This window comes from Plodia interpunctella, chromosome 1, assembly GCF_027563975.2.
Source record: "Plodia interpunctella isolate USDA-ARS_2022_Savannah chromosome 1, ilPloInte3.2, whole genome shotgun sequence".
In the NCBI taxonomy this organism is placed as follows: domain Eukaryota; kingdom Metazoa; phylum Arthropoda; class Insecta; order Lepidoptera; family Pyralidae; genus Plodia; species Plodia interpunctella.
Genome location: NC_071294.1, coordinates 176,912 through 202,364, shown reverse-complemented (window position 1 = coordinate 202,364; position 25,453 = coordinate 176,912). Strand labels below are relative to the sequence as shown.

The window sequence follows — 25,453 nt, the reverse complement described above, 5'->3', positions numbered from 1 at the left end:
CAAAGTGCGCAGAAAAACGCAAAGTGCGCCATTTTGTCCAAACGTCAGCAGCGCGCCGGTCAAAGTCTACGTCAAAGTTGACTGGTGCAAGTTATCCTTAAAGCTGACGAATTTTTCTTCGACTCGAATTACGTTTTTGTATGTTTGTTTATTCATTTAAACTTTTGGCACGTCGTCTTTGTATGCAATTATTAATTTTAACGTTTTTGGTTGTTGCGTTTTTTAAATATTTTTTCAATTTTCGTTTTTGAATAACTACAAAATTCAACCAAAACTTAATTTGATTAATTCACGTTTGCCTGCAAAGCCGAATACGGTCGAAATTATTTAACATTATCTTATCTCTAAAATCCCGAAGGGTCTCCACGTGTCCTCCACCCTTCACGCTCCGCTGCACGCCCCGCTCACCGCGGAAGTGTGCCTGCTTGCTCCCAATCATTCTGTCTCTCATCATCATACCACATCTCCCAAATAACAGGAAATTAATTTCCACTAGACCTCGTTAGGAGTACATTAATATCGAGTCAAATATCACTGTTACTAAATAAATCTCATTGTTTATTTACACCAGTGGATTTCGCTTAATGAAATGGCAACAACAATTTTGCTGAAAATAGAACGAAATCGATGTTTATTTCTGAGAAAAGAGATAACATACATGTGAAAGCTACTTGGTTACTGCTTCTTGCTTTATCTACTCAATCAATATTCTTGAAATTTTTCATATATTATAGTTGTATGTATTATATATTATTTATACGCAAATATTTATGAAAGGTTGATTGTTAGTTTAGCAACAAGTATTTTTACGAATTGTGTTATGTTTAAAGTACGGAGACGAACATGCCCTTCCGTCCTGGAAAACAGTACTCACGTTTTCACGGGAATTTCATTTTCAATTTCATTTGCAGGAGAAGCCTCGGGAAATAATTGTTATCAAAACTTTTACTATCTAAAATTAAGAACAATACTAGTTGTTCGCCGCGAACTATGACCATGTAGGATCTGTCAAATTTCTTGTCGTGTTTTAAATTTCATCAAAATCAAACTAACGGTTCGAAAGTTATCGCGTTACATACATACATATATACAAGTATGTAAGTATGTATACAAGTTCAAGTTCGGTCAATTTTTAAACCTACTACTAGCTAACAATTCATCGAAAGAATATTAATATAAAATAGTAATTGACGACCTCGGTGGCGCAGTGGTAAAGTGCTTGCCCCTGATCTGATCAGCCCGGGTCTTGGATGTAGTAGTGTAGTAGATATTATCGGTGAGTTAGTATCGCGTAACACAAGTCTCTAATTACATTATGCTAGCTCAATCTGTGTGATTTGTCTGTATATAATTATTTATTTATATGCCAAAAAATGAATGCAAAAATCGAAATATTAATACCATAAATTAATACGATAGTATTATTTTTGTGGAAGAGATATAGATAATAAGGGCCTGGAGTGGTGCCATGTACAGCCAGGGACGACACACAGATATTATAGAAGCCTTCCAGATAACATAGGACTCGTCACCACTATCATACGAACTGCAAGCTAAATTTGACACTTAATAGTTAATCGTAAAGTTCAGTTCTCCTTAACACTTACTTTGGACGTCTACATCGATTGCAACTCCAGAGATAAGCTTTTGTAATTGCCAAATCATAATATTCATCGGCCAAAGTGATTTAAATTCAACTTAAACTGTAATAAATGCAGATTATCCTCTCAGGAGCAAGTCGTTGTCGCACTATCGTCCAATTCTCATTCGAATGAGGCAGAGGATTTCCAAGTTAAATAATATTGATGGACATTATCAATATTGGGTTAGCACAATCAGGTTACATTCAGAGCTGGCGCACGGGTGGAATTCTTAATGGTTGTACTGGATATCGTTAGAACCAATGATATCAATTTAGATAGATAACTTATGTTTGCTCCGAGTACAGATAATTATATATTTAAAGCTTTTTGGATTGGTTGTTCCGCACGTGTGAAAAACGCGGTATTAACGCTGCAGCAGTTCGTCGCTCTTTATCGTCAGTCGTTATCTTTGTAAGAGCTCGGCCCTATTGTTACGTTGCGCTACGTCATCATGTCCTTCGTTGATATTAGGTACAGTTGAAATTGTATCCATACAAGACAAAACTCCAATTTTGACATACGATAACGTCAAAACTTTACACGAGCAACAACAAGTCGTCACAAAGGAGGACAACGAAACGCAACGAAGCCATGGCTTTGATCTATAATGTGTGGGTACACTTATGTTGAGTTGTTCATTAACTGGCATGCGACAAACTCGCGCGTGAGCGGGTTGGCACCATCCCATACATTTTATCATCAACACGATCGACCGTTATCTATTTATAAGTACGTCTATGAACAAACAGTGGGTCGGGTATAAGGCCCGCAAATTGGCTCTTTGTATTCACTGCCCTGTCTACATTGAACCACTAAAAAGAAAGCTTTGGTTTATATTAACCACTGGCGGAGAAAAGGGGTTTTGTTCTTGTTAATTTCACCGACTGTTTTTATATCAAGGTCAACAATTCGCATCTAAATGGGTATTTTAGACTTCGTTATAACAATAATTGTTTAATACAAACCTTTTGAGAAGTATACCTTTGTTTAATCAAGCTATTGCAGCCAATTTTCCGGTCAGTTTCGAGATTTTATGGTGAGTTGCACCAGTAAACTTTGACAAATCAAATTCAAAATTCAAATTCAAATTAGACCTTCACAGACACTTTTTCTAGTCAATTTTTATATTTATAGTTATTTCTCACAAGCTACAAACTACTGGCATTTCGGAACGACCACTGCTGACAAGAAATGCCGAAAGAAACTCATTTGAACAGTGTTGGTCCCAATCATGCCATATCGGCTTACCATTATTGTTTCTTACAATGTTTTTTTTCTAATAATATATAAAAGTACATAATGTACATAGCCATAAGGTATATCAATAATTAACTTACATAAAAATATATGAGAAACGAGATGACCAGTTCCCTCTGGCAGCACCCGTTCACGAGATGACGCATAGGTCAGCCATCGCGTAGCTCAACCATAATAGAGGGAACCTCACGACCCGGCCCACGACCAGATTGACCATGATTGAACATGACACACTCGATTTCCATGACTTCATAATTACAATTCTTATTCGTCGAAATAGAAGTATAATTCAGGCACTTGAAGATCACAAATCGCGTACATGTTTTACAAATAAAATTTCAAAATAAAAATAATGAAGAAAATAATAAAAAACAGTAAAATAAAAATTAGGAGATCATGTGTGGAGTGGCAAAGTTGTCGGGAGGATCCAAGCGTTTTTATCAGTCAAATAGGCGTTAATTGTGTAATACGCTTTGTCCATTAAATTTTTCATAACATAAGTTTTAAATTTTTTCATTGACTGATTAATAGCCTCTGCAGGGAGATTATTGAATAATTTTACACTTTGACCTACGAAAGACCGCTGAACCTTTTCAAGTCTGAATCTGTTCATACAAAGTTTGTGCTTATTTCGAGTGTTTACACTATTTACTTCGTTTAATTTTTTATATAAACGTAAATTTGATTGGACAAAAATAAGCACATCAAAGATATACTGAGATACAACAGTGAGGATGTTAATTGATTTGAAGAGTTCTTGAAGAGAATCTCGAGGTTTTAATCCGTAAATAAAACGAATAGCTCTTTTCTGTAATACAAAAAAATTTCCTATCTCAGCTGCATTACCCCAAACTAATAGTCCGTAGGACATAATGCTATGAAAGTAGCTGAAATACACAAGTCTAGCTGTATCTATGTTCGTACACTGTCTGATCCTTTTCACTGCAAAAGCTGCCGTACTAAGTTTTTTGGCCGTGATTTCAATATGTTTATCCCACTTTAATTTGTCGTCCACAGTGATGCCCAAGAACTTAGTACTATGTACCCATTCTAGAGCTTTACCATTTACTGTTAAAGGTATAACATTGTGCGAGTTATTTAAGAGAGAGAATTTAATGTATTTTGTCTTCTCTGTATTTAGAGCTAAGTTGTTGGTTGTAAACCAGTTAAGCACTACCGACATGCTATTACTTATAAAGGTATAGTTTTCACTTTTTCCATCGACTACTTTTTAACAATAACTTTTTAATCTGCGCGCCACCGACGCGATGCTTAGACAAAATGTCGTACTTTGCCTTTTTCTGCGCAGGTTAAAGTTAACGTCAGAAATGATTGGTGGAACGCACTTTCCAAAAATTAACTTTTTTTGCAAATACGAGTAAAAGTTTGAACTGTGTGGGTGTTGACCCAAATAAATACTTTTTCTGTAGGTACTTGTCATCGAAAGCCGATGTTAAAGCAACGTTTCATCAAACTTCACAAAGACATAGTTCTTTCGCTTCCAAGACTCGAGAGTCAATCGAGAAACTTTTCAATCAACAAAGAGGCGAAATAAAGACAAAAGAAACAAACTTCCACCTTAATTACAATAACGCAAGTTCGATCAAGGAAAACTACGTTATTGGGACGAAACAAAAACCCGGAATTTGGTCAATCTTTCTCGACGGCTCAAATTGAAAAGTATTCAAAAGGACAAGGGTCGGTGGTCGGGTCGACTACCTGATATCCCTTAACTTTTACATAAAATATCTATAATACAGGAGGGTTATAGTTACTTTATGTAAAAGTTACCGAATGACATTTATTGAGGGGAAAGTTTAATGTTTCTGATATGAATAGTAAATCGTGAACTTGAAAAGCCATCCGTTATTGAAAAAAGGTTGAAAAATAATATTTAGGAATTGAAAATTTATCTTTGTCCAAATGAAAGTTAACTTTATAGATATGAATCAAATCTCTCATCGTTGCGTGCGGTTATCGTTCATCGTTCCGGTTACATTCGGAGCTTTGTCGTCTCAAAACCCAGGGTTCGCTTAAAAAACTAACCATTAAAATTTGAAGATTTGGCTATGCTATACCTTCTTTGTGGATGCCATTGTTGCCTATCTGACGCAATCTGTTAAGGTATATATCCCTTAGTCGCCTCGTACGATATCAATGGGAGGCTTTGGAATGGTACTATTCTAGGGCGGGACCATAAGCCGCAAAATAAGCTCCGAATCTTTCCCTCTTCAATTGAAAACTACCCGTTTTTCCACAGACTTACCGAGAGCCCTTCAGTTACCCTCTCGAATGATACCTGGGAATATTTTGACAAACTAATATTAGTTGGGGTCCGGAGAACGCTTGAAGGGTCGCGTATAAGCAAACAGTAGGGAGGCGTATTGCCCAACTGTAAGCCGACGGAACTAATATGCAGCTTGACATAAGGTTTTGCTAAGCCTCTGCGTGTGGAAATACATGTTGTATTGAGTGATGTTGTGAATAATACACATTTTTACGGAAAATTGGTTTAAGCTTTGCATGAATTGTCGATTCGCTACTAAACAATTTTAAGTATACACAATAAACACGTTTGCACATATCTTTTAATTTACAGTTTTTAGCTTATTGCTTGGAAGGAAATTCAATTATTTCCTGTGAGCGCATGCGGGCGTTGCGATAAGCCTTTTGTCTTTTGATGACATCACACAGAATAAGTAAAAAACACACAGAAGGTTCACATTCGGAAAACAGTCACATTTTGAAACTTATCACGTGACAATTGGTATTCTATTTATTTATAAGTAACCAATGTGGTAACAAAAGTGATATCGGTATAGCGGCACTTATTTTAATTTGCATGAGTAGGAAGCGGCACCTGGCAAATTAGATAGAAAAATATTGGACTAGTAATCATCTTGACACGAGCCTAGATGTTTCCCGGGGCTTCGCTCCCGTGGGAATTTTGAGATAAAATATAGCCTATAGCAATCTTGGATAATGTACCTTTCTAATGGTGAAAGAATTTTTAAAGGTAGTTTCAGGGATTACCCGCCTGCAACATACTAACTCACAAACGCCTACCTCTTTACAATAATATCTGTCGGCTATCGTACCTTAACTCCGGAGTGACGCCCTGACAACGCCTGTAGACTGATTAGAGTATAATTAATACAATGTAAGCCCAAAAGCGGCATTACCGTCCTGATCCCCAATTAATTTGGCTGTTTCAGGAAGATTACACGAAAAAAGGGTGCAGATTATCTGCGGTGTAAAACAGAGCGGACAAGGGTTTATATCAAACGGCCTGTATTGCTAGATACCTACATAAAATAGTGACGAAATAAATAAGAACAATTACAATTATCTTTCTCTTGTTCTTATCTTTCCATAAGACAAGAAGGCCAGTGCCCCAACAGTGTGGACTTTGAAATGTCTGATGATGGTTGATATAATATAAACAAAAGTTTTATATCTGTATGTTAACGTATAAAATATAAGCCTGGAATAGCACATAGGGTATTTTTCATCAAAAAATTCCTATTGAAGTGGAGCACAGTGCAGTGCACGGACGAAGCAAATAAAGCAAATAAATCGACATATAAACTTTATGTGAAACTTGGATGACAATGATGTCGGAGTGACGTCACTACTTAAGAGTAAAAAAAATCCTATTGTACTGAAATAGCAATTAATGTGGGTAACAGCCGCGGAAGCGCACAGACATGAGCTCGATTACAAATACAGTCCAATCATTTCATTAAAAAAAAACTAAATTATGATAATGTGTGTGACACGTATCATTAACAATATAAGGGTGGGTTGTACCGTCAACTTTTACGATAACTTTAACGTGCGCAGAAAGACGTAAAGTACGCCATTTTGTCTAAACCTCAGCGGCGTTAATGAAAGTTTATGAAATTGACTAATGAAAATGACATTAAATTATATATTTTTTATGATGAATATTTTTATGATGTGCAATACCCTGTTCATGACTGTGCACAGTCGCTGCAAAGCGTTTCATAATACTTTCATGAAATTCAGTCATACATTCCAGATGCGACGAGAATAAATTCCTGTTTATTTGCGATGCTTTAAAGAGAGGCTTTCTTATGATCCCATAAACAAGATAGGAGATAAAACTGTATCATCTCGGACAGAGAGCAGTGTGTTTAGTTTTCTTTTTGGGAAATGTTTTGTAACGAAAGACAAAAAATAATATTTTGCCGTTCTCAACGACGAAAAAATATTTTTCTTAAAAGTCAATTATGTCTCATTTACAAAATGACACTTATTCTTTCTTTAATTCACAGAATATTATATATGTTTTGTCTTAAATATCATTTTACTTATATATCTACCGTAATTAGGTAAGTATATTTTGTATATAGTTTTGTGTATTAAGTATATAGTGTATCAAATTTAGAACACAATCCTATTATGAACATACATATATTTTTGTTTATTTCCTGAAATAAACGGATTATTACTATATTTTTATATATTTTTTTGTACATAAATACACTGAAGTACTTTAAAAAACATTACAGCTAATGAAAAAATCACAAACAAAAATATTTCAATGTTTCTTGGAAACCTGTTTCAGATTACCACACACAAAGAGATCTCAAAATTATGTTGAAGTTAAAAGACTCGTTTATAATCGAGTCACGGACAGAGTCCATGAATAAGTTCTGAATTACAAAATGTTTTGTTATTATTCCTAGTGTTTTATTTAAAACATATTTATTTTTGTGTGTCGAGTCAGTTTTCTCCGAGGTGTTTTGTAGTTTCATATAATATTTGGTGTGTGTAATGTGGAACGTTTACAGATGCTCGACTACACGTAAAATAGTTTAATTGTAACTACATAACCCGCTCTATGAGAGTTAAAGAATAGAATAATCACAAGTATACACACGGACATACACATGAAGAAAAACTTAGGTATAGGTGTGTGCGCGCATCACAACAAGCTCAGTGTTACGCTAATCAAAAATGCCGATGCCCACTTGACCGATTTATTAAATTTTTTTATAGATCTTGAATATTTATAATAAGAAAAACTAACACTATACTTTTCGCCGTGGGCTGAGTCGCGAGCAACAGCTAATATATTATATAATATTAGTAGGAGAAGGATTTTAGGGGACGGAGGGGGGAGGGGTCGCGTGCCATCTCATCTGCATAACTGTAGTTTGGAGTTGTCGCCTTGAATAACGTTAAATATGCGAAACTTTTGAATAATATCAGCGGCGCAACTCGGCGCAAGTCACATCTGACTTTGTGTTAAATTGTTGTTCCGAGGAGACGCCGCCGGGGGTCGGGGATTTTTGAAGAGCTGAGGATTTCCATTTATCTTTATTTTACTTTTCGTCGAGATTGGAAGGTCAATGAACTTTTATGTCCTGGTCGGAGCTATAGAAAACAAAATATTTCACTGGCTATGTCACTACACTACTATAATTAAAACATTTGAACAACATAGAATAGGAACGCGACAGATCGGGCCGCGCCGGAATGCAACTGAATAATAGCGCATTGTCATGAATACTGCAGCGTCGTAAAATGTATTAAAACTTCTTACTTCTTTTTAGGACAATTGGGAGTGGGTCAAATTTAGTTGCAAGATTTGACAGACGATCGACAGGCGAAACTAAAAGCTTGTTAACCCCACCTGCCTGGCCGGTTAGTCGAGCAAATATTTTCAGTTCCCCTATCTGTTACAAGCCGAATTTTTTACTGAACATAGTTAATCGGAGCTTCGTCATAAAACCCAGAATGGTATCAACGTACTTCTATAAAGAAGTACGTTGATACTTTGGTTAGATATTTTCAGAAATTGGATCAATTGGAGGGCTTTTGGAAGGTAAATTTTAATTTAAGAAGTTTTATTGCACAATACATACAATTGAAAAAGTTGAATAGACGCACTTAATGCTAAAACAATCTCTAACACTCATCCTTCAGGTCAAACAGACTGCTTTGTAGGTACAAAATACTTGATGATATTTATTTGATGAAATTTATGTTTACATAAAAATTAATTTTAGAATCTGATGTCATATACATCATTTAATCAGGTATTCTAAATAGTTTCAGAATGTTAATTAAGTATTTCAAAGAAAGTATTGTAAGTTACATTGTACAAAAACGATTATTTCAATTAATAATTTCATAACAATAAAGAGATGTGGCGTGTTGACAGTTGTGAAATCACAGCCAAATTTACAAAATGTTACTTTTATATTTTCCGCAAAAGTGAGAGAGAGAATTATATCAATAAAAACTACGAATAATATTAATACTTTGAATCGAGCTTAATAATATATTAACTTTCACTTTTCCTCTCACAACAGGAAAATCTGTGTTGTACCTGCTGGACGAAAATACGTTGATTAGCAGCAGCGATCGCTTCACAGAGTGACTACGACTTATTGAGAGGATATATTAATATAGATCTACAATTATCATGTACAAATAGCATTTTTTAACGATAAATCTATACATTATCTATAAGTCATATTTTTTTTGTGCGACTATCTATTTGAATTTTGTCACATACATATATGAATGTTGACGCATTTTGACAAATCCATGATCATTTATTGTTTCGTTATTTGTTGTTGAAACTAAATATGAAAATAATTTTAAATCACTTTTGACCTCACATTTTTAGACCAATACTTAGAGTTATCGCCTAGTTAAGTGCTCTGTGGTATAAAACTTTAGCACCTCAATGGACGGCCCTAATTGTGGTCTTAAGGGCGCGGAATTATCTCGAACGCAATCAAACGGTTTGTATCCGGATCGCCGTTAATTGGGAACTGCCATGTTTATAGGAAAATAAATATACACACATATTTTTTTTGTAGGTTGTAGGTTTTTCGACGCTTATAAGATAGCATTAATAAATTAAATTTTATATATAATATGAAAAAAGTAAGTATACAAAAAAAAAATATTTTCTATAATTACAGCTTCACTACACTGTCGCCTTGTTATGTTGCGTATGCGCTACGAAACTCGTAGCTTCTACGAACGTCGTAGCATTGCCTACGAAACTGCAGTTACAATGTGCTACAAACACAATCTTCGTAGCACTAGGCTACGACGCAGCGCTATAGTAACAAAGCGCTAATACTCTATACGTCTATATTTTTAAATATATTTTTTTTAACATAGGTATATTTATATTATTCTCTATTTCATTTGTTTTCCATATTTAATACACATTTGAGATAAATATTTTGTCGTAAATACAGATAACTTTGTTAATTCAACATATCTAAAACCTGCATTCTTTTATATAATGAATTTTAATTTATATAAAAGAATAAAAAATAATAATTTAAATTTTTTTATTCTTTCATATAAGAACTCTCTCTTATTTCTAAAATTTAAATTCTTTTTTTTATTCTTTTATATAAAAAATTTAATAATTTTCCGGCGGCTCATAAAAAAAATCTTTATACTTTGTAATATATGTTATATATTTTAGAAATAAAAGAGATGTGAAGGAAAACTATAAGAAAAAAGATAAAACAAAAACATTTTCTTGAAGCAATCCTGAGTCCAATATTGTTTTACGAGTTTCTTTCGGCGATTATCCCGGCGTGGTCGTTTACAGCACAGGGCTGTTTGATGTGTATTTCCGAAAAAACCTTCAAATATAAGAGAAATATATTTTTATACTTATTTAGATGACAATAAGTTTCTTATAAATTTGTTTGTTTGTTTGTAAACTCTTTATTGCACGAAGATAACACATACAAAGAAAGCAGTGAAATAAAGAAAGAACGCGTACAAAGGCGGACTTATCCCAGATAGGGATTTCTTCCAGTCAACCAAGTATTTGAAAGGAAATAATTCAACGCACAAAGTAAAGTAGTACGTACACGAAACATCAGGTAACAACAAGCAATGAATTACTGAAATAAGTATACTTTATTAAAACTACACACAATAAGTACAAAAACAAAATATTAAAAATATAATAAAACCATATATAAATGCTAATATAAATAATTAATTATTTATATTGTTGTTTTAATGTTGCCAATATAGGACAGTGGACTTGCCTATACATCTAACCGATAGCGAAACTGACGTTATGATCGAGGTCAAAATTTAAAATGTTCGGTCACCCATTCCGTTATTGATTATTGCTTAACTGCTGCTGTTCACACATACAGTCATAGGCCGACGACCGGGTCGATCAGTTTTAAGTGTCCGGGAAAACTTTTATGTGAGTGAGAGAGAGGGCGACAAATAATATATTTATTTTTATAATGTACGTATGCTTGCATGTATTGTATGTGTATTTACAGGATATAGCCCGTATTTATTTATACTTTGGGTTACACAAGAACAAGAGGATAAAACTAAAAATAATACGTTATACAAAATATTGATTTACAATACATATTCTATTTATTTTTCTATTTTTATCAGAATACGCTTAGTAGTCCGTAAACAATCAACATAGTTCGTATTTATGTGATGAATGAGATGGATATGTTAAGTTTACGTTGATTAATGGGGATACAGTTCGCAATGACGTCATAATGTCAGTTGACAGCTACATGTGGTTTGTGTACCGTCAACCTCTTGCTCTAATCTAGGCACGATTACGTCACTTGTGACGTCATCGTCTCTTGTCATTTACCACGTGTTGATCCGCTGCGATTCAAAAATTTTGGTTACCGTTTCACTGAAGTTTAAATATTATTTTTTTAATATCCAATAATTTCTTGCTTACACTGAGGATGTCTGCATGGATAAACTCTCTCTCTAATTTCGCTTGTCCTGAGATTTATAAGTAATTTTACGACCAGCCTTCAACACAACTCGAATCATATTTGTGATCTTCAATCGCTAGGGTCTTTATTGCAAACCTATAGTAATGATTGCACATTTCAGAACACAGCTGGTATTGCCGCGGGGCAGAAGGAAATATGAGCCTAGCTGTTTAGCTCTGAAAGCATAACAGATTTTAGTCGCATTCAAAATCTCCAAATAAGAAGTGAACTACACTCAATGATATAAACTTCTATCGTAGACATAAAATCATTGGAATCTCGTAACAATATTATGTTTCAAGAGCGCTTTTGAACTTTTCATTCAACAGTAAGAACTTTCGCTGCATATTACATGAGCCACTTAGTTTGAACGGTACAAACTACTATATTTTGCAATCAATTCATTTTAAATTGCCATTTCAAGTTAGCCGACCCAATATAACTTGTTATTATTTTTTGATATATCACATACATCATGATTAGCCATTTTAATATTGGGCAATATTAAAATGGCTAATATGCTGGGGAATAAATATTAAATTTTATTTTGGGAAGATCTTTCTATATATGTATAATAATAAAACGAATTAAAACTACAAAACAACATAAAAATGAACAAAATTAATGTGATATTGGTACATATATACATAAATATACGTATGTGTGATTTGTCCCAATATGTTTATTTTTATTATTATTATTTATTACATATCGACGTGTGGCCGCAGCAGTAGTGGTGCAGCATTAAAATTGTTAATGATAATGTATGTGATATATTGACTTAACGTAATTAAGGAAAACTGTATTTTACCTACCTCCACCACATTAAAATAAAATATGCAGTTATTTATCATATAAAATTATGATCATGGTGTTAAATTTTTAACTTTGATAATTCTTAAATAGCTTTATTTACGCGAATTGAAACACATATTAACAACATTTCTGATAATGTTCGATCTGTTATGGTCTATCTAATTACAAATTACTCTATAAGGTTAAAACTTCCAATTTATGTCGGGAATACCCCTAAAATCCGGATAGATCTGGTTCGAACCAGCGCAGACAGCTGTCAGCTTTGCGGCGCCTTGCGTCCTACCAATACCACTAATAGGGCAGTTAACTATTTAATCTTCTATAGAAATACGAAAATAATTTTATATTCCAGAAATAATGTCTTTTTTATATTGTTTTATAAAAGGCTACTTTGCATGTGGTATAAAGTCTTTTTTTTCTGTACTATGTTAGAAGATACACTTTCCAAAATAGCTTAACATTAACTTTAAGGTGTCACGACATTACATCATTTATTTGCAAGAATAATGCGCTACAAAATATGATAATAAATAAATAAAAAAAGCAGTAATTTGTAGACGTTTCCCTATTGAACTGTACTTGTCAAAATAATGTAGAAAACTCAAGCAAATATTCAATTTGTTGATGAACTTTATTACTTCGCAAACTCCATTAATTTTTCGAAAGAGGGAATAAGGCAGGTGGATATTAATTACGCTAATTCCGTCCGCAAGTTTCCGGAATAATCCGGAAAGTATGCGGCCATTCCCGAGAAGGAATTTTTGGGTCATGCGTGCGTGATGGAGTATACTTGTAAATGGCTGAATACGTGACCAAGAGCCAAAACGTGTTTACGTTATTTTTGTGACTGTAACTTTGAAGCTAATTGATGAAGTGAGATTGACTTTGAATTTATCATTGCACTACGCTTATACTTTACTGCATGTCACAACCTGGAGCTGTCAAAATACCCACCACCCCCTCTAACTAAAATGCTACATGTATGAAGCTGGAACAATCTATTAATTATCGTAAAATGATTAAATAATAATTTCTATAGTAACCTAAATGATTAGCACAGGATCCTGTGCTCAGCAGTCGGCAGAAAAGAGTTGAGATGAACCAAAATGTAAAATTTAGAATATATAAGGCCACTATTTCTTCACCTGCACTTTAATGTCGGTCGCAGATTAAGTTTTAAATAATTTTTTGACGTCAATAAGAGATATTCTTCTTCATAGTCGTATTTGTCATGACTAGAGGGTCGTGATTGTTACGTGGATTGAAAAACACACAACAACTTTCAACATAGCATTTGAACTTAGCCTAACCACAAAAAATGGCTCAAAATTATTTTGAAACAACCGTTAGACCGTAAAACAAAAAAAAAATCGTGTAAAATCAGTTCCCCCTCACCCAGCAGTGTTTTGTCCACTATTCCTCAAGTACCAGCCACTCGATGCGAGTGCTATTGCGCCACACCTTGCCTCTCGAGGGCGCTTCGGGTCGAGATTTTAATCTCAAGACCTACGCTATAGCGATTCAGCCTTTTTCTCCCTCATTAAGTACGCTACCTACATTTTGATTATACTCATATATTCTTTAATAATAACATTAAATAAGAGAACACGACATGAAACATAGCAATCTACAGTACGGTATCAATAATAAAAAAACACTTTCTGACAAATCGTACGCGTGTGTACGCTCCCTGCCAGCCACTCGATGCGAGTGGCTGGCATTGTATTCAATATGTATCTAGGGAGTTTCAAATTAAATGAAAAATGAAAGAGTTAAAACGATTAAATAATACATAATAGATACAGTATTTTATTACGTATGTTTAACCCAAATGAACCGTATACGCTAGAGTATCACTTTGCAAAATAACAGTACAAATTGTACAATTCCGATTGAACAGCAGTTTTAAATTAGCCGACAAAGTTTTAATTAAAGTAAACGAACATAAACTCTGCGGGTCTAGACAGCTTAAATAACAGAACGGCCGAGTGTTTTGAGGGCAAACACGAAATATTAAACCCACAATAGGCTTGGAGTTATTACAATGGAGGTTCAACATGTTTTTCACGTTATATTTCGTAATTATTCATGACTAGATTTTACCCGCATATTGCCAAAAGAATAATATATTTTTCCGGGATTAAAAGTAACCTATATCCTTCTACGTGTTCTTAATATGTTGAATAGATGAAGCGTGAAGATGTAACAGATGTTTTTTCGCATTTATACTACTAGTTTGAATTATAATTATAATAATAATACTCAAATTGAAACGGCCAGCCGAAAATGTAATGCTCGTTTATTCCCACGCCTTTGTGATGTTGTGTTAAGAAATAATCGGCATAATTAGACTATGTTTACACCCTTCTAAAACTGCATTACTCAGTAAAAGTATTGTATGTATGGCACCTAAATAACAAAATTCCACAACAATATAAAGATCAGAATTTAAATTTATTTAAAAAGCATCTCAGGTCCTTACTGATTGGTAAATGTTATTATAATTTGAACAATTTTTTAAATGATACACTCAGATAAAAATTCAGTTAATTTGTTATTTTTATTTATTCTATTTTGTTTTGTGGGATGATAGCATGCTCTCCATTTAAATTTGCGATCCGTTTAAATTACATGTAGGATTAAGTTTTTCTTTTAACACAACATTGTAAAAAAATGTAAACTTATGTTTTTGCAAATAAATAATCTTTGTCTTTGTCTTTGAAAAGATGCCCCGAAATCTCTTCAGTATTTCATAATTATAGATGAACTTTTAAATAAATATTCATAACTATTACATAATTAACTCATATTTCAATATATATTCTCTCTCTCTCTCTCTCTCTCTCATCTGAGGATCTTCCTGGTTCTTTTCTCAGCCGCAGAACGCCGGAGCCCAGGGTCCTCTTTAAGATTTTCTTCTCCACTTCGCTCGGTCTTCGGTATCGACGCAGTCAGACCATTCACGACCAAGTAATACACTAATAATTATGTATAACATCGATATGATGGATATTACCGCAGCCCTATTCTCAGAGGACACAGTAAATATAATGTAGTTACATCTACCGGAGCGGGCGATTTGTCAGCTCCGGAATGGATTACTAACTTTTATTGCCGCAGTTTGTGTGACGGATGTGAACACAGAACTTGCCATCATTTTTGGTTTGCAAGTTTGCTTTATTATATCAAATTAAAAGGACAAAGTGGCAAGAATATTCAATATGGCGATTAAAATTTGAAACTTTCAAAAGCAATTTTCAAACGTGTCAATATAATTCTAGGGAGTTATTTAATTTAATTGTAGAACTAATACAAATCATATTTTTATTTCCATTACAAAAACCCGTAAATTGTTGATTGTAACTTCACAAGCTTTTGTAGTATATAGTAGCTAATAACCTATTTTAATTGTTTTATTCCATTATCTACCCATCAGGCGACGAACGTTACAATAATGTCTGCAATTTGATTACATTGGCACATTGCCCCATAATTTTGGACTTTATTCAAGTTGCGCGGGAATTTTTGATAACGTCCAACTAGTCACCTGGTCCATAACATGTTAAATATTGAGTAAGTATCTATTGGACCTCTCCAAAACCAACAGAATTGTCCACATAAGCAACAAGCTCTAATTGACCGGAAGTCGAGACGACCGGACACATACATTATTCCTAACTCGAGTGCACGCGGGTCTGTAGCTAATGTCATTGTAATCTCCGCGAGGAAGATGTATTATAATTTTTAATTTCCTATACGGAGAATACGTCTGGAAGTTTTATATACGGCTTCGCTCGGGTAAAGCAAAAATAATAATAATTTCTACACCTCAAAAGTTTCTCAGGAATCACACTATCAATTGGTGAGAAGCGTACAAAAATCCATTCGGTAGTTTAAGAGATTATTGCGTACAGACAAACAGAAGTGACAAGAGGACTTATTTTTATAATATGTAAGGAAGTTGCCCGCATTCTCGGTACAGGTACATTATAAAACAGATATATAAATAGATTAAAAAACAATTTAACCTCGCAGTTTAACTTTGACATGATAAAATAAAAAAATAATCACATGAACCATTACACTTGTAAATCTTATCGCTCTGTGTGTAATAATCTTGTGGATGGCTTGCATCGCCGCGTATCTTTTTCCCGCTATTTGACATCACTTGCTCGGGAACCGAAAGCAAAACTCGACATAAAATATTGTGACAATTCAGGGAATCCATAATTACATGTGCTCGACGCTCGGTTACACGGGGCGTAATGCGATTCTCGTGCTAAAATTGGTTTGTTCTGTTTATTTATTCTTTAGCTTTTCCTCTTGGAAATATGATTTACAAGAAAAATAACTTCTCTTCTTTATTAGCGTGTTGACTCGGCTAAATTTGTGCGGAACAATACGATACCGCTGATACGGTATTATCTGCGGCGCCATACAGTCCTTCAGTGGGCAGGTGGTAGGGCCCGCAGAGTGTAAGTGAGCTATTTTTTCCAGCACAAGGCATCTTTTATAATAATATCACTCTTATCATGTTTCCCATTATTCACGCGCAAATTCCGTCCCTTGGCAGTTTACTAAAAAGCTTCCAGCCTGATAGATATTGCTACATTGTCGAGCCCGGCCCGTGGGAGCCCCGACAACTGTCCCTAATGACATCGCCTTTGTAGCCCTATTTGGATTAGCCGCGTATTTTTTTAGGCCCATTGGCCGTCCGAATACCTCTGTTTGCGTTGCTGCCCAAACATTGGTGGTCTCGGACGCAGATTGCCAGTTGTTTGATGTTTGACTACCTGACAGTTTGGCGACCATTGAAAAATGTTAATACATTGTTTCCGCTGAGTATAGACACGTTCGTTTTGCAAATCATTTGTAAAACGAACGTGTGAAAAGCTATTTCATATTATCCAAAACTATGTATCCTATTTTTAAGGAATATTTTACAGAGAGAAGTTTTACTTATGTATTCGTTTGATTAGTAAGTATATGTACCTAATTAGAAAGCGGTGCTCGTGAATTCTAACGCATATATTTCACGTTGCCTGGTGGTATCCGATTTACAATTTGAGGCTCCTATTTAGTGTTGTCCTGTTCGATATTTTCTGTATTTTGAACATCTATTTACTCTGTTTACTATACTTAGATTCACGTGCTAATGTTTAAAATCAAGATAAGAACTTATCTATCTTCAAGTGTCAAATATCATCCCGGAACTTAAAGATATGAATAATAATAATAAAATCCATATAAAGTATCTAATCTCTTATGAAAAGCCTACAATCACTTGTGCTATAACATAGATAAAGAAAACCACAGTCTTCAACCTCGGCTCTCGACATAAAAGCCTTTGTTTGAGACTTACAGATAAGATACGCGGCTGTTTCGCGACGCGACTTATTTTGGATTGGAGAAGAACCAAGGACTTTTTGAAACAGTCCGGTGTCAGTCCTATTAGGATGAAAGATATTGAAAAAGACCGGCGTTGGTTCAGACTTTTGCTCACAAACGCGGGCAAGATAACGCGCGCCCTACTAATAACACTCTCGTGTTATGTCGCCCTGGCACTTCTGCTCCTAATTGTACTTTTATGATGCAGATAAATTATTGTTTTTAATGCATCTCGAGAGGAAATCTCGAATGCATCCCGATTTCAGAGGAAATTTGAAAACAAAAGCAGAATATAAAATCCCGTCGCCAAGATATCTCACAAAGTTCTTTTAACAGTAATAAAATTGGAAATCATGATTCATTTGCTCTAAACATGAAAAAACCTTATTATTTGAAGAAATTATTAGATTTTTCGATTCGTCTGAATTAAGAGGTACTTAAGGTGCAATTTTCTTTGCCCAACAAAATAATTTATGTTTCCAATGCTTATTTGAGTTAAAATATTTGCGTGTAGAACATTACGGTCCCCAATCGAAATATTTGCTCGAGCCAGCCAATTATATAGGGCAAATATTCCAGTTTACATATCAAATATCAACAAGGAGTAAGTATAGATCTCGCGACATTCCGCTCAAGTGGATGTCGTTGTAGACCATAGACGCATACATTATGATAGACCCGCCATACTTTATTACTTTCTGCACTATACTTAATACTCCTTGTATACGATACGATTGGCTACATGCGAACAGCAACCGGAAAAAGGAAAAACGACTGTCAACTGTTCAAAATCGTTGAAGTTGTCGTCACGACCGCGAAATCGGTTGGACAACATCATTATCACATTGCGTGCTCGAATTGATTTATACTTCGATTCTTCATACATTTCTAAAGTCATGCATATGCTCTGTTCGCGGAAAAAAATAAATTTATGTATTATTTTTTATATTATATGAGATTTTCTAAATAAATTTTCAACCTACATTGGAGGCGTTGATATATTTTTTTAAGTGTTGGATCTTTGGTAAAAGCCCGATTCGTTTCATTCGGTGCCAATATAGTTAAAAGCTATATATATATATATATATATATATATATATATATATATATATATACCAAAGGACATTTAATTTTAGTTTTAACTTACCCAATTATTACATTAATATTAAATTTACATAGTTTTTCATGTCTACATCCATTATAACTCTAAGCTCTAGTAAGACCGGGGCAGGTACCAGCGGACCCATATCATGGCATCACCCGGGCCTGCCGTCCGCAGTCCTTCCGAGGCCATCTGCATACGAATGGATCAGCCGGTACTTCCCCGGCATTTCCGGACATCGGCTTGGAAAACGCACTTGTGTGCATAATTTCAACGTATCCTTGTAGTTTTCCTCACATCGGGAGAGGGTAATTTAAAAAAATATTTATTATTGATGAAAGAATGTTTGAGAAATCATATTTTGCTATATATGTATTTTTATAGTTTTTTTTTCTGTTTACCAGTAATTATTTTATATACAGACTAAAACACGCACACACGCTTAACATTATTACCTATAAAAAAGTAAGTATAATCCTCAAGGACTTTGTATTTTTATCTTCACGAAAAAATAAAATAAATTATAGTATTACCTACTTCAATCAGAACAAAAAATTATATTGATTTTAGCTAGATATTAAAAAAATCTTTTTTACGAATCGGAATGTTTTTTTTTTCTTTCAAATAATAAAAATCGGCGAAATGCGATTACCCCAAAGTTGGTCTCGCGAAGTGGGTCGGAAGCCAAAGGAGCAATATCGGTAATCTAATAGCAGGAAGCAATAGGAACGGCGATAAAAATAAAATATTATTATTCTGCGCAGATCGCGGCCCCAGATCGGTGACGGCGGCTATCAGACGGAAATCGGGAATCTATTGTATCTCGGTGGAATGTTAAATATAGGATGTGATTCTCGTACACAGTACGTAAGTTAGAAGAAGCTTTCTTCGTTTCTGCACCGATTCAAAGATAGAAACACAACATTACAGCCCAACATGCAGCTAAACCTGCCCATCGAGTTTCGCAACTCTTGGCTCTGTCTACCCCGTAAGGGATAAAGGCGTGATACTGTATTTTTTGTCGCTCGTACTTTGATAAATATGGTTATTTTTACACGAGTTACACTAGTTCATATAAAATCACTTTAAATTATTATCATTACACAGAATGAATTTGACTTCTTTTTTGTTCTTCATTATTGTATTGTATTAGGTTAGCTTTTTGTTTTAACAGATAAGGTACATGTTTATAAAATGCTTACCTTTAATACGGGCGTTAAATAAATAATGAACATGTAACAATGGTCTTAGTACAGTTACAAAAGAGCCCAATCCACACAATGAGCGCTGATCAGTGATTCTATCCAGCCGGCCGACCTTACGTAATGCCGTCTCCAAATCATGCTAAACTATATATGTGCGATGTCCGCGGCGGGCCCGCCCCTCGTCTGCCCGTGACATAAGGACACTATTTGTCTCCGGACCAAACCGGCAAAAACAATTCAAGGGCATCGGAGAAAACAAAGGACCTCAGTTTCGCCACATTCGTCTGACTGTTGATTATATCATGTCGTATTATATCGTGTTATTTGGAATAGTCGGAAATGAGATAGTTGATTCATTGAACTAGTAAAAAATGAATAAACCACATCCTAAATGCCGCAATGCCAGGGCCCCGTCACAAAAGCGTTGCCCGCTAACTTACAAGCTAACTTGAATTGTCATTGTCTTTATGACTAAGTTACCAATAAGTCCATACGCTGTGATGACCATTTACTACAATGTGGGCCGCTTAGTAGTTCATAAAAAGTATTACTATAATTACTTGTTATGATATTATCTAATGAATTCGGATCCATATTTCACGCGAGCTCCGATAGCACTTCGTCACTTTTATCTTAACTTCTTAAGACCAAAAGTAATTTTGTGACTGAAACCATTCTGTTTGCACTAACGATTATTGTAAGAGAGTAAGTGAAATTATGGAAATTCCCCGGTTCAGATAGCAGCGACGCGTGCGTCGGAATAATCGTCCTCGCGGGCTTGGTGCGACATTACCCGTTCAGAATTACCGTCTAATTGTTAATTTTGCTTTGTTAGTAAAAATTCAGAAATTATTCTAGCTTGCAAGTTGTTAGATACATATATTTTGTATTTAATAAATCAGTTTAATAGTTAAAAATATTGACGGCTCTATATTTTTTCAAAAGATATCATATTTTTTGCTTTAGTAAAATTACCCAATTACATTGAAAAGATGTGGTATGAGGATTATGGGTTAAATCTCGAGGGATTCTAATTATACTTTCTTGGTTTTCCGTCGTCTCCGTGTAATCTTTTATTCAAAGTAGTTTCGTACTTTTTTACAAATAAAAAGGCGGTATTTTTTATGACATTGACAGATTGACAGCTGTCGTTAGACATAAAATAATAAATAACTTCCTGAAAAATAACTCTGATGCATTTATAACTTCTTGTGCAAACGACAATATTATTTGGAAGTTTCTACCTGCTTACAGCCCTCATATGGGTGGGTTGCATGAATCTGCCGTAAAATCATGTAAATATCATCTCAAGAGAGTCTTAGGAAACTCTCTATTAACGTATGAAGAATTCTCAACTGTCCTCACCCAAATTGAATCAATACTCAATTCACGTCCATTATGTCCAATTCCGAACTCTGATAGTGATGAAATATTCTACTTAACACCTGGCCACTTTTTGTTGGGTAGAGCGCCCGTGTCGATGCCGGACTATGACTATACTGATGTACCTATGACTCGGCTTACGCAATATCAACAGTTGCAGCAGTTACAACAGGATTTCTGGAGAAGATGGTCAAGAGATTATATTGGACTGCTGCAGACGCGTTACAAGTGGAGAAGTTCGAAGGGCCAGGGTCTTCGCGAGGGCACAACGGTCCTGGTGAAGGACAATCATCTGCCACCGTGTCGGTGGAAACTGGGCCGCATCGTAAATACCTGCCAGGGGAGAGACGGCGTCGCGAGGGTCGCAGAAATACGCACTGCTCAAGGAGTCATCAAACGTGCCTTCAATACGATTTGCCCTCTTCCAGGAGATTAGGAGATTACATTTTAAATTTAATTTACCATTTCTAAAATTTCAAATTACTTGATATATGTGACTAGATAAGATATCTGATACAATAATTACATACAAACATTCAGAATTTAAATCTTTCATAAACATTCAACATAAACATTCACTTACACAGTAGGTACCTATCGGATATCTCAATCTAGAAATTAGTTAGGTGGCAGCATGTCTAACGACAGCTGTCAATCTGTCAATGTCATAAAAAATACCGCCTTTTTATTTGTAAAAAAGTACGAAACTACTTTGAATAAAAGATTACACGGAGACGACGGAAAACCAAGAGAGTATAATTTGAATCCCTCGAGATTTAACCCATAATCCTCATACCACATCTTTTCAACATATAATATTTAATTATGCACAAAAATATAAAAAAAAAAAATTGTATAAAATAATTCATAAGTACATATAACTGATTGTATGTTCAGTTAAGTATTTTACAAGCTTTTATAATATATTTAGAACGAATGTAAATTAAAATCACAAATAAAAAACCTCCTCAAACGCGCCGCACCGAGGCAATGTGCCCAGAATGCTAGCAGCATTTACTCGCTGTACTGCCAGACTTATACGCTGAGCAAAGAAAATACCTGATCTCGGATCACAAATTAAATTAGATATAATATGATTAGCGACGTTATAGTTTATTTTTTTATTAACTCTGGTATGACTGACTCTCGCTCTCTTTCCAGCCCAGTTTCTGCGGTAGGTCACTCATTTATTTATTATTCTACAGTATAGTTTTAATACCATAGTAGTAAATATTTTGTGAATGTATAATTTTTGCTAAGCCCTTGGATGTAAGCCGTACCACAAGGGACGTGGAAAATATATTTTTAGAAATTCTGTCGGAGACAGATTTAGGGAAAAGGCCTTTTTGTTAGAGTTAAGTCCGGCCCTAATCGACCAGACCTATGAATATAAATTAATTGCGTATGCAACAACTCCATTTTAAATTTTAATTCGAAGAATTGTAGTAACGAGAAAAATTTAAATTTTTGTAGTTTATTTCATATTATTCAAGTTTATCGCTTGCTCATTATTGCTACAAAAGAGATACAGATCCAACATAAGCTTTTTGCAAAATGTTATGTTCGGCTACAGAAAATCTGGTTAGAAATTTGAAGATTGTTGGTGGTTCGAAATTCGGTATCAAACTATTGAAGCAACGCCAATTTCCTTAACACTTGACAGTGAAGGTTCAGATCTTTCTTAAAGTTTAAGAGTGTAAAGTATGTTTGTATTGTTGCAGCCAAGCGTCGCGTGATGGCGCATGGATCTTGCGCGGACGGCGTGGTGCGCGGCGCTCGTGCTCGCCTCGCTGGCGCACGCCGGCCCTCGCTACAGCTCGCGCATCGTGCACACACACGCAGGTACTGCTGTCCCACTCACACTATGCTCTGTGCCGCCTAGCTAGCGTACGCCGGCCCGCGCTACAGCTCGCGCATCGTGCACACACACGCAGGTACTTTTGGGGCGGAAGTGACAAAAGATGGTCATAACCATTACATGATTGCCCTAATATGCCAAGTGAGTTTGATCAATCGATTTTCCAGCTCGAGACATTCATCATTCCCCGCACATGTGTCATTACCAACTAATCGATTCCGATTAGCGACACGTCGATTATATCGTCGCTAATCGCACCGTTTGTTCGGTGTTTACCGATTTGATCGCCACCGATAGTTTGTACACGCACCTTGGCCTAATTCCACAGATCTCATACAATAATTAATTTGGCTGTGGACCCGAACGTCCCAGGATAGGTTCCCTGATTGGTTTGTCAGACCCTTCCGGGATAAGTAGTACCTGTAGGGATCAGAGGGACAACGCTAAGGATTACCCGGATCAAGGGCCCTCGACGATCGACATTTAGAACCACGAAAGCTAATCGAGCGCCCGATTAGTTTGCAGATTTAAAAGTCGCACGTTTGTCGACTTAACCAACTGATTTGCATTTAAATTAAAATCGTGAGACTTTGTTTAGTTTTAACAAGTTTTTTTGTGTTAGTTGAATGATTAGCATGAACTGTTCCATGTTCTCACGAGCGGTTTGATTGATAAATATTTTAATATCAACTTGAGCTGTAACGAACTTCACTATTCGTCTATTACTTTTATAACTTGTTGATTTAAAAATATTGGCGTGTTTTATATCAAACTAGACTGCGCCCTGGGGCTTCACTGTTAGAATTTCGGAATAAAAATATTCTACGCGTTATTCCAATTTTATTTTGTCCATATATATTATTGTTATTTTGTGGTAGATAGCATCACTTGCTTGCTTGCATACCTTCGTATAGTTGATACATGTAGGTTTCAAACGTATTCATGTTTTTGAAAATAATATTGAGATGAAAAAAATCTGTTATCGAGCGGTTTGTAATTTTTCATCTCATTATTATTTTAAAAATTAGTAGAATGCGTGACGTGCATAACAAACAAGTCCGTTTATATATTCAAGTTTATTGCAAATACATTTTTATTTATTCCCGTGTACCAAATTTCTTCGAAATCCGTTTGGTAGATTTAGCGTTAGTGTGAGTAACAAACACCCTAACGCACATTTTCGCGTTTATAATATTAATAGGAATATGTGGTGGGACTTTAATATTAATAAAAATATGTGCTTTACGGCTAATGGCTATGAATTCTCAAAATAAATTGATTCAACCCCTCAGCATAGCGTGTCGCGTGTGAAACTAACACAGAAATACATAAACTATTTCACATAACGGGATTATCGCAATTCCAACAGTTGATTATAAATTGATCAATAACTGCTCAATCAGCGCCATCTGTCGAAAGTTGCGGGAAACAATTGCCGCATTGATTACTGTTTGTTGATTAACGTTCGCTCGCACCATTTAGTCATTAATTTGCAATAAATAGAATGATTGTTATCATTCAATTACGAAGCAATTCACATATTTTGCTATGTATATGTTCATTAGTTTCTATTATTGTGTTTCTCTCTCTAACGATACTCAGGTAACTATAAAATTTTGCCAAATTAAATTTAGTCGTCACAAAAACTCCCATAGTTATCCATGCAATTCAGTACACATACTGAATTGAAACCAATTAACTAACTGGCTCAAAATATAACCTGAAACTTTTAACTGAGTTCGACCACAGAAACTGACAACATCTCTTATGGAGAGATCGTAGTCATAGGAATTCTGTACACGAAACTTTAAGAAAACGATCGATCGGTTGGCGTTATTCAATATTAAGAACTCAAGATGATATTCTGAAAATTGTCACTGCAGCAGAGACGCGACAAAACCTAGTTTACCATTTAATGCGATATTAATCACGATTGATGAGTTTTGGCTAATAGTTAATCGAGTAATTTAGCGCAAGCCCGAACTAGATCAAACTAATTACAAACCAATACATAC

At 35.0% G+C, this 25,453-nt stretch overlaps 1 protein-coding gene across 3 annotated transcripts in view; it reads left to right on the top strand.

Moving 5' to 3' along the window:
• LOC128671739 (neuroligin-1-like) overlaps positions 1 to 25,453 on the top strand; it is an 86,252-nt gene that overhangs the window by 43,575 nt on the left and 17,224 nt on the right. For 2 of the 3 annotated variants that reach the window (XM_053748512.1, XM_053748595.1), the window contains exon 2: positions 23,302 to 23,422. In XM_053748512.1, the coding sequence (XP_053604487.1) occupies positions 23,323 to 23,422 (100 nt within the window). In that variant the 5' untranslated portion in view covers positions 23,302 to 23,322. Of the gene's footprint in view, positions 1 to 23,301; positions 23,423 to 23,455; positions 23,515 to 25,453 lie in introns of those variants that run through there. The other variant, XM_053748679.1, reaches the window with a different exon arrangement.